Source organism: Nyctibius grandis, chromosome 16 (assembly GCF_013368605.1).
Source record: "Nyctibius grandis isolate bNycGra1 chromosome 16, bNycGra1.pri, whole genome shotgun sequence".
Classification (NCBI taxonomy): Eukaryota; Metazoa; Chordata; class Aves; order Nyctibiiformes; family Nyctibiidae; genus Nyctibius; species Nyctibius grandis.
In genome coordinates, this window is record NC_090673.1 from 6,033,955 (window position 1) to 6,046,627 (window position 12,673).

Consider the following 12,673-nt stretch of genomic DNA (forward strand, 5'->3'; position numbering starts at 1 on the left):
CCCGAGGTATCTGTGAGCATTGATAAGATCCCCCCTCAGTCTGCTCTTCTCCAGCTGAACAGCCCCAGCTCCCCCAGCCTCTCCTTGTAGCAGAGATGCTCCATCCCTCTGACCATCTCCATACCCCTCCGCTGGACTCTCCAGTAGCTGCTTGTCTGTCTTGAACTGGGGGGCCCAGAACTGCACACAGTTACTCCAGGTGTGGCCTCACCAGGGCAGTGTAGAGGGGGAGGAGAACCTCCCTCGACCTGCTGCCCACACTCTTCCTCACGCACCCCAGGACACCATTGGCCTTCCTGGCCCCAAGGGCACATCGTTGGCTCATGGGGAACTTGGTGTCCTCCAGAACTCCCAGGTCCTTCTCTGCAGAGCTGCTTTCCAGCTGGTCACCCCCCAGCCTGTACTGGTGCATGGGGTTATTCCTCCCTGGGTGCAGGACCCTGCACTTGCCTTGGTTGAACTCCATTAGGTTCCTCTCCGTCCAACACTCTACCCTGTCCAGGTCTCGTTGAATGGCAGCACAGCCTCCTGGTGGCCTTCTAGGATGGCATACCAGGAGAAGACCCCGGGGCACACTGCAAGCATGCAACCAGTGCCCTCACCTCCTCCACCCACTCTCTGGCAGAGCCCTCCAGCCACCAGCTGATCAAGTGTTTTAGGCATAATTAAAGGAAATCAGGCAGCCAGGGAGCTGCCACATTGCTCCTGTGCCAGCTTGCAGAGGGATGACCACGCTGAGACATCCCGGGGAGAGCTCCCCGAGCAAGCGGGGGTGGGCGGGCAGAGGTCTGGTCCTGAGCAGAAAGAGAAACCTGCCAACACGAAAAAGCCAAAAACGACATTGCACCCACAGGTGTGTGTCCCACCCGGTGTAAGACCCAGAGGTCACCTCTCCCTGGGCACCCCAAGACATGGGTGCCCATGGTGGCACTGGGACACAACAGCTGGAGAGGTTCTGGGAAGAGAAGACGTTTCTCCTGCCCACACGATAAAGCAGTGTCATTCCCTGGGACAATTGCTGCAACAAGGAGAAGAAGGAGCCGCCTGCGGTCCCTGTGGTGACACATCCCAGGCCTGGGAACATCCCTGGGGTGACACAGACCCTGAGCATGGAGGTCTGCAGAGCGACAGAGGTTTTAGGGCATGGGGGCTTGGCACCGAAACCCCCGCACCCACCCTGCGGCAGGGCGTGAGGGTTGTGCACGCTGCAGGAAGACCCCAAAACAGCTCCATGCCGCAGGAACGGGGTGGCCAGCTCCAGCTCCAGCACGGGCAGGCTCTTGAGGGCCAGGACCTTCGCACTGAGTCCCAGCACCAAACACCGCAGCAGCATCGGGTCAGCAGCAAAGTGGGTTGAAACCGTGAGCCATCCCATCCTGCACGATGCTCTGTGGACCCCCGGTGCCACCGACTGCAGCCTGCCCGGCCACCCTGCTACCCCTTCCCACCCACCCATGCAGATGGGCTCAAAAAGCATCGAGAAGGGGCAAAATAGGAAGGCTGGAGTAGAGGCCAGCCTGGCCGGCCAGACCGAGCCGCCGGCTCCTCCCCGGCACCGAACAGTAGTCGATTGTGATTTAAAAAAAAGGTAACTCCTATTGGGATCCGCAGGCTGCGGCATTATCATGGTCATACAAACGCCCAACAAAGCATCTATTTAAAATGTCCTGAATTTTGATTACAGCCCGTCCCCTCTCGCTCGCCCGCTCGCCGCCTTTCTTTCTCATTCATTACTTACTGTGTTAAGCTCCCTGAAATTCAAATAAAATCCCACCTCCTCCCCCCTCGCCCCAACCCCATCCATATGCGTCAGGCGATTCAGCTCCGATGGCTGCTCTTGACGGATGAAGGGCGATAGAAGACAAAGCTGTCAAACCTCGCCGGGCCGCGTTGACTTCCCATCGCCCCCGCGGCCGGAGGGGAGCCCGATCCATCTGGTTTGGAGTCAGTAGCACAAACAAAAGCAAAAGACAATGGCAGGAAGCACTTGAAAGTTCAAATTCTTGCTTTGTTTTTTTTTTTCTCTTGGAACAACAGTACCTACGTAATGCGGCCGGCGGACAATAACGCGCAGCCAGGGACACGCAAAAATGCCAGAAGAATGTGCTTACACCACCAAAGGATCCAATATTTTTGTTTTATTGGAACAAAAATAGAAAAGGGAAAAGAAAAAAGAAAGGAAAAAAAAAAAAAGCAAGGCTTTGGAGTTCCTAGATTTCTTGGACAGGGTTTGTGGAGAGAGGAGAGCTGCGATGCAGGGTGGCCACGGGCCGTGCAGGGGGCCTGGTCCCTGTGCCACGGGGAGAGGAGCTCTGCACAGAAACGCTGCGGTTCCTCGGGAAAACCCATCCTGCAGCCCCGGGACAACATGAACGGTGAGAAGCCGCAGGATGAGGGTTTTTTTTGCAGCATCCCAAGCACAGGGAGACGGGCAGGGGTGAGCTGCGCCCGCAGGTGGGGCCCCGCAGCGCCCCGGCCCTGGGGAGCACCGTGATGGCGGGTGGTTTGGTGGCCTTCGCCGGTGGGTCGGTGTCATGCAGTGCCCAAGTAGGACAAAACCGTACCACAGCGGGAGAGGGGAGCGATGCTCGCCCCGCACACACATCCTGCAGATTTGGCCCCAGCTGGCGGCTGCTGCGAGACCCCGGGTGATAAACCCACAGGACCACCAGTGTCTGCAACTGATGGTCTTGGCATCATCTTTTTTTTTTTTTTTCCTGCTAAAAACCAGCCGGGTCACTCAGTGCCCCTCCTTTCCACGCTGGACTGTGTGTCCCCAGGGCACCCCGGGGCAGCCGGCTGCGTCTGTCCCAGGCACCGTCCCACGCTGGCACTTGATGGCACAGGGCTTGGCACTCTGGAGCAGAGGTTGGCCAACCTGGGAGGGTCACACTGAGCCTTTTCTCCAGGTTTCCTCCCCACTGCCATTTGCAGGATACCACTCCTGGCACCCCTGGGAACCCTCACCCTGGTGCTAAACTGGGCATGGCACAAATTTCCTGGGGATTTGGGCATTTCCAGAGCTGGCAAAAGTTATCAATATAGAAAAAGCCTCATCCAGAAACCCACACTAGTGCCAGTGAGGGAGGCTTACCCAAACCCTGCCTTCAAAGCCCCGGCTGCAGGCAGGGCCCAGCCGGTGCAGGCATGGGGCTGCCTCTGCTCTTCCCACGTCCCGGAGCAGCTGGATCCTGCCTGGAAAACCTCCAGAGGAGCAGGGCTCAGCCCGCTTTTGGGCACTGGCCTGCTCTGAGCCACGCAAGGGGTCGAAGATGCCTTTGGTGATGGAGACCTTCACCCCATGCCTCTTCCAGGGGATGGCTGAAGCCACCATCAGATTCTGCCTGGAGGTGACATCACAGCCCAAGGGCTTGGTGAGGACCAGGCCACCTCAAACCCTTGCTAAGGCCCAGATAGGGATAAAAAATGCCCAGGAAGGTTTGCAGGGAGCCATGTGGGTGCAGCTGCAGACCCAGAGAAGTGCCCCATTCCCATGGGCTGTGATCACTGGTGCTGGGACCCATCCTGGGACCGGCTACAGGGCTCCCACCTCCCACCCTGGGGCACCATCTCAAACCCAGTCCAGAACCAGGCTTCAGGGCTGAGCCATCACCCCTCCATCAGCCTCCAAACACTGGGATGGGGTAAACCAGGATTACCCCCAGTCCCAACCCTAGGGGCTTCCTCCAGCTCGTGGGAATTGGCTGGGCAGGGGCTGCACCCACCAGCAGCCCCCCTTGAAAATCCACCCCAACCATCACCCTCTGGGGATGCATTTAACCCTTCAAGAGCTGCAGGTTGGGACACAAAGATGGGGACATGGGAGCCCAGCCAGCCACCCCCCACCCCGGGAGCCGTGCGGCTTCGCCCGTAACCACATGAGAAAGAAGAAACAAAAAAGCCATTTCATTTTTTTTTTTTATAAAAAGATCAATGAAAAATTTATTTATAAATTTCGCACTCTGGGGCTACACGTCTATATCATACACTCAGGAATATGCTGTACTGTACAGACTTTATCCAGTTAGAAATGATCATATAGTGACCCACATACAGCTTCAATATAAGCCTAAAAATTCTTAACATTAATTAACATAATTAAAAAAGGTATTTGCATCTAAAGAAAAAAATCTACAGAAAAACTCCTTTCTGGAGCAATCTGTGCATCAGCTTCAATGTCTGCTTATTTCACTGACATTATCAATATATTCTTCTTACAAAAATAATAATAATAATTAAAAAGATGACTGCCTGAAGGCGACCAGTCATGCACGAACGAGCCTCCCCCACCTGCCTCTTATTTATTTTTTTCCTTGTACTCCCCGTTTTGGCATGAAGGGTCAGCAGCACGATGAGCCAACAAGGGGGGTGGGGGGAACCCTCATTTCAATTTGAATCAATCTGCATCCCTTTTACTTCTCAGGATCAAGAGAGACACTGGGGGGGAGTGTGGGGGTTGCATAGAAAAATTGAAACTCTAGGGACTAGGAAGGGCAGCAGCTTTTCAGTAAAAATACAAAGGGATGTAAAAATACATCAACTCACAATTTCAGAGCAAACCCCCTTCCCCGACGTACAGTTTCCCCAAATCTCAGCGTGTCTAAAGCTCCAGGAGGCTGGAAAGGAACAATACTTTTCTCAAAAACAACTCACCCAGCAATTCACACAGGAGATTCACAGTCTTAATAGGTATTTTATAAAAATATAAATATGGGTTACATCATGTTGTCTTTACAACACTGGACAGAGCTCCCTTTAGACTGGGTTTATAACCAAGATTTCTTTTTAAAAATCCATCTAGAACTTGGCTTTACAATACACTTTTTAATAGCATGTCATAAATGTTATGACATTTCATTGTGGCAAATCCATTTAGTCAAAAAAAAAACAACCCAACAATATAAATGTGCAACCATCTGGTAACGACAATAAAAACCTCGCTAGAAAAGATCTTGTTCCCACCCCGCCACTATCGCACAGAAGCACCAGTGGAAGTGCTGGACACCCCCTTCCATGCTCACAGAAAGACTTCGGCCAAGCAGTTCCTTGCAAATTACAGCATTAACAGTAGACAAGTTCAACAGGGCTTTTTTTTTCCCCCCCCTCTTTTTCTTCTTTAAATCTGGAGCTTTTTCAAATCATCTCAAATCGTTGAAGTGGAGAAAACCAAAACCAAACTGCAGGTGAAACCATCAGAGACAAAGCAGAATATTCAGTGCAATGGGAAATAATCACGGCAGACTCAAGTGGTTTTTTTTTTTTAGTTTTAAGACTAGGAAAACAAAACAAAAAAAGCATATTTCCCAAACCATATTTTTGAAACACTCACCACCAGCTTCAAAACAAAACCAGGCTCACAATCTTTACCCACAAATATATACATACATGATAAATAGTTAAGACACAACCCAAATAAACCAGCAGGTAATTCTTTTCTCTCTCTCTCTCTCTTTTTTTTAAATCATAATGGTTTGGATGCAGGGAGTAAGAGAGGAGTGGGGGAGACGGCAGTGAGACAGATGGTTTTAGTGCAGACGAAGAGAAGAGGGCTGAAAAGACCAGCGGGAGAAAGGAGACTTCTGAAATTTTTCTGCATTTTTCCAAATGGATGTTCTTGTGCCATAGCAATAAAAAAAAAAGCAGCATTTGCGATTATACGTGCAGTCACTTCAAAATGCGACTTCGGGTGGCTTCCTCTTCTTCCTCCCATTCTTTTATAAATATATATATTTCGGCATATATATATATAATATAAAAGGCGGGTGAATTTACATACATCAAATGAATCGTTCTGCATTGAGAAGTGTTATCCAAGTTTCACCAAAAGAAAAAAAACCCAAAGTTCCCAAACTATTTTCAGTAGTTTTCCGGCATCTCTCTAGGCAGCAGAGAGCGCTCGCGCCCCTTTTCTGTGCAAAAGCAAATCCTCTGCCTCTAGAGTTTATTTCACTTTTTTTAAAAAAAAAGAAAAAAAAAAACAACACCAAAAAAAAAAAAAGGTCCAGGATTTGTTAATCCCCCTTTACACACAAAACCCAGAAGGATTCAATGTCTTTTCCTGGGATCTCGCCCATGCTAAACAGATTCAAGGAGCGGGTGAGGACGCAAACTTTCTTCGGACACCCCAAAAAAAAAAGAAAACCAAAGTGGAAAACCCCAATACAAACCAAAAAAAGGAGCAACCGGGGTGCAAAAACCGTGTGTGTCATATTCCAACGGAGTCGCCTCGGAAATAAAAGAAAAACCAGCGGTGGGAAAGCACTTGGCTTGCGAGGAGAGGAAGACTTTGCTGCTCTTCCTCGCCGGGGAAGGGCCATGGGTGGCCGGGAGCCCCCAGCCTGTCCCAGGGCATCGCTCCCGGGGTGGGGGAACCCCAGCACCGGTGGGGGGGAAGGCAGGTGGGTTTTGGGGAGCGTTGAAATGAAGTCGTGTCTGAGCCAGAATACTTTTAAGTCGGAAGGAGCGAGGGGAGCGAGGGGGAGGGAGGATTAAATATGGGTGAGGAGGGGATGGTGGGAGGCTTTAAAGCATCTGCCCAGATGTCAAACTGAAACCGTGAATACTGTGAGTGCAGCCGAGGTAGATGGAGGAAAAAAAATAAACAAAACAACCAAAAAAAAACCACATTACAGTAGGAAAACAACCCTTGGAAGGAAAAAAAAATGACTGTAAAAGCAGGCGAACGGTGGTTTTGCGTGAGGCCCCAAATCTTCGCCAAATAAACCCCCCGCGGGGGTGGGAGCAGCTTTGGCGGCCGGGGGTGGGGAGCGGGGGGGGGTGTCCCCGGCATCACCGGGCACCGGCGGAGTATTTGGCCTTGGTGATCAGGTAGAGGACGATGTCCTGGTGGCCGCCGAAGGCCGCGATGTGCAGCGCGCTCCAGCCGTCGCGGTTCGCCAGGCGGATATCGGCGCCGAACTTGACCAAGAGCTTGACGAGCTCCAGGTTGCCGTCGATGACGGACTGGTGCAGGGCCGTCTGCCCCTCGGGCCCGAAGGAGTTGACGTTGAACTCGCAGTTCGTCATGTTCTGCAGCAGCGACTGCAGCTCCTTGGTGTTGCCCCGCCGCACCGCCTCCTGGAAGACCCGCTGGCTGGGCGGGGGTGCCCCGCACGGAGACACCTCGCTCTGGCTCATGCCGCCGCCTCACCCCCCGCCGTCCCCCGCATGGACGGCGACGCCTCCGCCCGCCCGGGCATGCGGTGGCGAGTGGCTACTGCTGGGCTACTACTGCTGCCGCCGCCGATCTCCCCCGCAGCGGCTCCGGCCCCGCCGCTGCCGCCTCCGCGCTGCCGCCGCCGCTCCGCCGCCGCCGCCCCGGGCCTGTCTGGAGCGGAGCCGGCCCCGCGCCGCGCCTTTTACCCACCCTTTTATTTGCATAACAATGGCACGGCCGTGACGCGGCGCCGAGGGGCGGGGCAACGCCGCCGCGCGCCCATTGGAGAGGCCGGGCGGGGAGGGGGCGGGGCCGCGGCGGGAGGCCACGCCCCCCCCGAGCCGGGATTGGCGGAGAGGAGCGGGGTGCCCCGCCCCCGGCCCGTGAGCTGCCGCGTGGGGGGGCCCGATGGGGGGCGCTGCCGGCTCGGCTCGGCTCGGCTCGGCTCGGCTCAGGCTTCGCTCGGCTCCGCTCCGCTCGGTTCGGCTCCGCTCGGCCCGGTGTAGCCCGGCATGGCCCTCTTCGGCACGGCTCAGCTGGTCTCAGCCCACCTCGGTCTATCCCGGCTCGGCGCGGTGGCCACAGGCAGGGGGCACCACCGTCCAGCCGAGCCGAGCCGTGCCGAGCCGTGCCCGGCGGCTGAAGCCGGCCCCGCCGCCCGCGTCGCCCCGCAGCGCAGTGCTGTCCCCGTCCCCAGCCACCCCCTGCGCCTCCGGGACCCTGCCGCCCGCCGCCTCACCCCCAGCCGGTGGCCCCGAACCCCGCGGGGCCGGGGGTCACCACGGTGCTGCGGGGGGGGTGGGTGTCTTTGCAAACCCCTTCAGATTTGGGGGTGACACCGTTTGGCTGCGGGTTTCTCTTCCCGTGAGCAAACAGGGCCAGGTCCCGGGTGGGGACGGGGGGATCGGGCCCCTCTGGAGCCACGCAGGGGGATCGCCCGAGGTTTCGGGGATCCACGGGTGGGATTGATTTTTTGGGGGGAAGACACAGCCCCCCACCAGGTCCCACCAGCCCCGGAGTGACTCAGCTTGGTCGCACGGGGCTTTATCCGGGGTCAGATCCGATGACCGGACTCTGAGTGCAGGAGCGCTGGGAGGTGCAGACACTGCAGGTAGGCAGGAAAATGGGCAAAAATGTCCCCAAAATAGTGCAAAGGTACCAAAAAAGCACCAAACCCATCCCGGAGGGGCCCTCCCTGCGCCCGTTTGGCCTGTGGGGAGCAAACGGCCGGAGGCTGGGTGGGAAGCAGCGTCCCCCGGCCGGTGCTCACCGCGGCTGCCGGGCATTTGGTCAGCCGGAGCGGGAGGTGCGGGAAGAAAGGAAGGAGCGTATTGTAAAACGAGGTGACAGCAGGCGCGCCGAGGGCAGCTGGCCGGCAAGGTGCTGTCACCCGGCCGCGCTGGTGTGTCCATTTGGGGATGGAAAGGGAGAAAATGAACCAACTGCTAAATTCTGCCCCAAGAGCAACAGTGCTTGGATGGAACCGTCTGTCGCACGGATGGAGGACGGTGGCTGTGAGCTCGGGGCACAACTCGCCCCACAGCGTTTTCCCATGGCTTTTCCCAGTAGCAGCTGGGGAAGGCTGGGTCTGGGTCCTGCTGCTTCGCTGGAGGTGTCCACCCACCCTGGGCTGGGCTGCAGGGAGTCGGCAAAGCAGCTCCCATTGCTCCTCGTGTAAGGGTCTCCTTTCCTGAACCCATTTCTGCAGCTCTTTTTTCTCATCCCCGTCTCCATCCCCATCCCCACCCCATTCCCATCTCCACACCCATCCCTGTGTCCATGCCAATCTCCCCATCTTCACACTCACTCCATGCCCATGCTCACCCCCATCCAATCCCCATCCAATCCCCATCCATCCCATCCCCATCCCCATCCCCATCTCCTCCCCATGCCCACCCCATCTCAATCCCAATCCCAATCCCTATCCCATCTCCATCCCATTCCCATCCATCCCTCTCTGGTCTCCACGTCTCACCCCCTTTGGTTTCCCCAAGCCGGAGCTCTCCCAGTCCCATCATTCACACCAGTGTGTCGAAGCACATCGTTCTTGTGGAACAGGGAGGATTGGGACGTGATTGCGGTCGGGGCTTGGGGCCGGCACAGCACCATGGCAGCGGCTGCAGCTGGGCTGCAGGTACTCCCCTTCTGCTGTCCTGTTTCCGGGACATCCCCATGCCACCAAGGCGTGGAGCCCCCGCAGCGCTGGCACAGGGCACGGAGGTGACCTTGGGGTCTACATGCTGGTCCAGGAGCCAGGTTTGCCCCAGGACAGTGATGAGGAGCCACCCGCTGCCTGTCCTGTCCACTCCAGGCCCTGTCCCAGGTAGGGGGTGGTGGCTCTGTGCCCCATCACTCCAGCTGTGGTGGCAGCAGGGGACACCAATGGCAATCCCTGCCCTCTTCTGCCCTGCGTCGCCTTGCCGGGGCAAGCGGCGGGATGTCTCAGGGGCAGTTACGGCTGAGCCCACAGCCCTGGTACAGCCTGGCAGCACCAACAGCCGCCCCGCAGCAGTCGGGGAGCGCTGGAGCCGCGGCAGCCCGTGACCGTTCCCCGGCACTAAACCCACCGCAGCGGAGCTGGCAAAGGGAAAGCAGCAGGTCATAGCGATGGCAGGAGCCCGGGGGTCAGGGCTCCGCTCCTGCCGCCTCGCCCCATCCTTTCCCCTCCTAAATAACCCGGTACAGCCGATTTTATGCCTTTATGGGCCGTATCCTGCTGAGAGGTGTCGAGCTCACTTAGCGAGCCGTGGGAGAGTGGGAATTGCTCACACCTCCCCGGCCCGGGGCTTGGCCAGAGTTACATCCTCGCAAGCAAATCTGCATTTGCCAGTGACACTGGTGAGAAAAATCAAGCGCCTGGGCAGGGACCCAGCCATGCAAATGTTCAGGGCTGGCAGGTGGGGGCAGGACTCGGCCTGGGAACGGCGCCAGAGAGGGAGGGAAAAGAGAAAAAAAAAACAATTTTTTTTAAAAAAAAAGGAAAATAAAAAGGCAATTTTGAAACCCTGCGTTTAGGCTTCAATTTGTGCCCCAGCTCTGTGAGCAGAGAGGAGCCGGGTGCGGTGGTACGGCCGGGCCACCGTCCCCGCACGGCTCGGGCTGCGGAGGGGCTGGCGAGGGGCTGTGGAGGGGCTGGCGAGGGGTGCTGGGTGGCCCCTTCCCTCCCAGCAGGCGCTCGCTTGCTGGGGCCCAGCAACCCCAGCAGTGATTTATCTGCTCCCTCCCGAGCAGAGGGGAAGAGCAGCGAGCGCCGGCGCTGCAGACGGCAGCGAGCGAGACCCGGCGCTGCGATGCCTTTAGCAAACGGTCACACCAAGAGGCACGGACCGAATTTTCCCCTCCTCAAGAGACACGACAACCAAAATCCCCCCTGCTCATGAGAGCCTGTGGGTGAGAGAAGGGACGGCTGCTGCTGGCATTGCTGGAGGGGTTCAGAGCTGCCCCAGTGCTGGGCATGTCACAGCCCCTCTTCCAAAAAAGAGCCCGGTGGGCAGTGCCCGTCCTCTGGGGCAGGCGGACAAGCCAGCGAGAGTCCAACCACCCCCGGAGGCCTCCTTGAAGGGAGCCGGAGAGCCGAGGGGACGGATGCGGGGCAGGCGGCGAGGGGGCGTGCCCCCACTTAATTCATTAAAATGTGTCGGAGAGCGTGGGAAAGACGAGAGCTTTTCTTCCCAGCGCAGAGACCCAGCGCAAGGCGGGCGAGGGAGAGCCACCCGCCTGCTCGGCTCCCTGCGAGCCGGGAGGAAGCGCGAAGGTTTCCTCCGCCGGTGCTTTGCCTCCTGGCTTTTTGGCAAAGCGGTTGCCGGAGCCCCGGTGGGGAAATGTGGGGCTCAGCCAAGGCCGCCTGCCCGGCCGTGGGGATGTGGGCAGGGAGGAATGGGGTGCTGGGGGGCTGCGTGGGAACAGTCTCCCTCCGTTTGGGTGGGAGGAGGGGGGAGCCCTGCCCTGGGGTCTGCGAGCAGTGGGGAAGGGGCTGGGGCGGGGGGGTCTGTCTCCATTTAGCCTGCACCCAGGGCTAAACAATAACCAGTTGTTCCATCACATAAGACCCCTCCCCAGCTGAGAAAGGGAATTGGGAAAAGAAGGGAGACTTGTGTGTTGAAATTTAAACAGATTTAATAAAATAAGAAAACCAATATTGGTGCTAATGCAAAAGGCACAAAATTATACTTAGCTCAGAGAGTGGTGGCAAGTCCCTCCAGGGATAGTAACAAAGGAGAACAAAAAGCTCCCCCATCCCCAGCAGCTTTCCCATTTATAGTGAACCTGACGTTAATGTTACAGAACACACCTGTGGGCCAGCCTGGGGCAGCTGCCCTGGCTGTCACTGCTCATGGCCTTGATCACCATCCCACAGCTGGCCACAAACTGAAACAAAATGGAACAGAAAAGAGATTCTATAAATTTTATCCCCACCAAAGCAGGACAAGGTCTCAGGGTAAAACCTTCCCCTGCATTGCTGGAGAGCTGCCCTGCTCGCAGTGAGGGGCAAGCAGGGGCACGGCCATGGGACCAGCATCACTCTCCCCATCCAGGTGATGCCAGTGTCTCACCACCCTCACAGCAAAGAATTTCTTCCTAATATCTCATCTCAGTCTCCCCTCTTTCAGTTTAAAACTGTTCCCCCTCGTCCTATCACTCCATGCCTTTGTAAAAAGCCCCTCTCCAGCTTTCCTGTAGCCCCTTCAGGTACTGGAAAGTGCTAGAAGGTCTCCCTGGAGCCTTCTCTTCTCCAGGCTGAACAGCCCCAACTCTCTCAGCCTGTCTCCAGAGCAGAGGGGCTCCAACCCCCTGAGCATCTTCGTGGCCTCCTCTGGACTCGCTCCAACAGCTCCGTGTCCTTCTGATGTTGGGGGCCCCAGAGCTGGACGCAGCACTGCAGGGGGGGTATCACGAGAGCGGAGCAGAGGGGCAGAATCCCCTCCCTTGCCCTGCTGGCCACGCTGCTGGGGATGCAGCCCAGGACACGGTTGGCTTTCTGGGCTGCAAGCGCACGTTGCCGGCTCATGGTGAGCTTCTCGTCACCCATCACCCCCAAGTCCTTCTCCTCAGGGCTGCTCTCAATCCATTCTCCGCCCAGCCTGTATTTGTGCTTGGGATTGTCCCCGACCCACATGCAGGACCTTGCACTTGCCCTTGTTGAACTTCATGCGGTTCACACAGGCCCAGCTCTCCAGCCTGTCAAGGTCCCTCTGGATGCCATCCCTTCCCTCCAGCGTGTCACCGCACCACACAGCTCGGTGTTGTCAGCAAACTTGCCGAGGGCGCGCTCAATCCCACTGTCCATGTCACCGACAAAGGTGGTAACACTTCTGGGTTGAGGCAGTCTGGGGGGTGACACGGCCATACCCCCGTGGGACACACGCCGAGGCACGCCTGGTGAGCGGCTTGGGGCTCATTTGCCTGAGAGTCGTGCCCATGTATTGTCAGGCTGATGGGAAGGGTCCAGTCCCAGGCTATTTCCCAGTGATCAAACACCCTCCTGATGCAAATCTCCCTCCTCACGCGGCACCAACA

General features: G+C 57.0%; 1 protein-coding gene across 1 annotated transcript; it reads right to left on the reverse strand.

Annotated features, from left to right (window-relative positions):
• Positions 1-3,963: 3,963 nt before the first annotated feature.
• On the reverse strand, positions 3,964-7,275 carry NRARP (NOTCH regulated ankyrin repeat protein). The gene has a single exon (XM_068413998.1). The coding sequence runs from the start codon at positions 7,135-7,137 to the stop codon at positions 6,790-6,792; it is 348 nt and encodes a 115-aa protein (XP_068270099.1). The 5' UTR covers positions 7,138-7,275; the 3' UTR covers positions 3,964-6,789.
• Between the last annotated feature and the right edge of the window lie 5,398 nt (positions 7,276-12,673).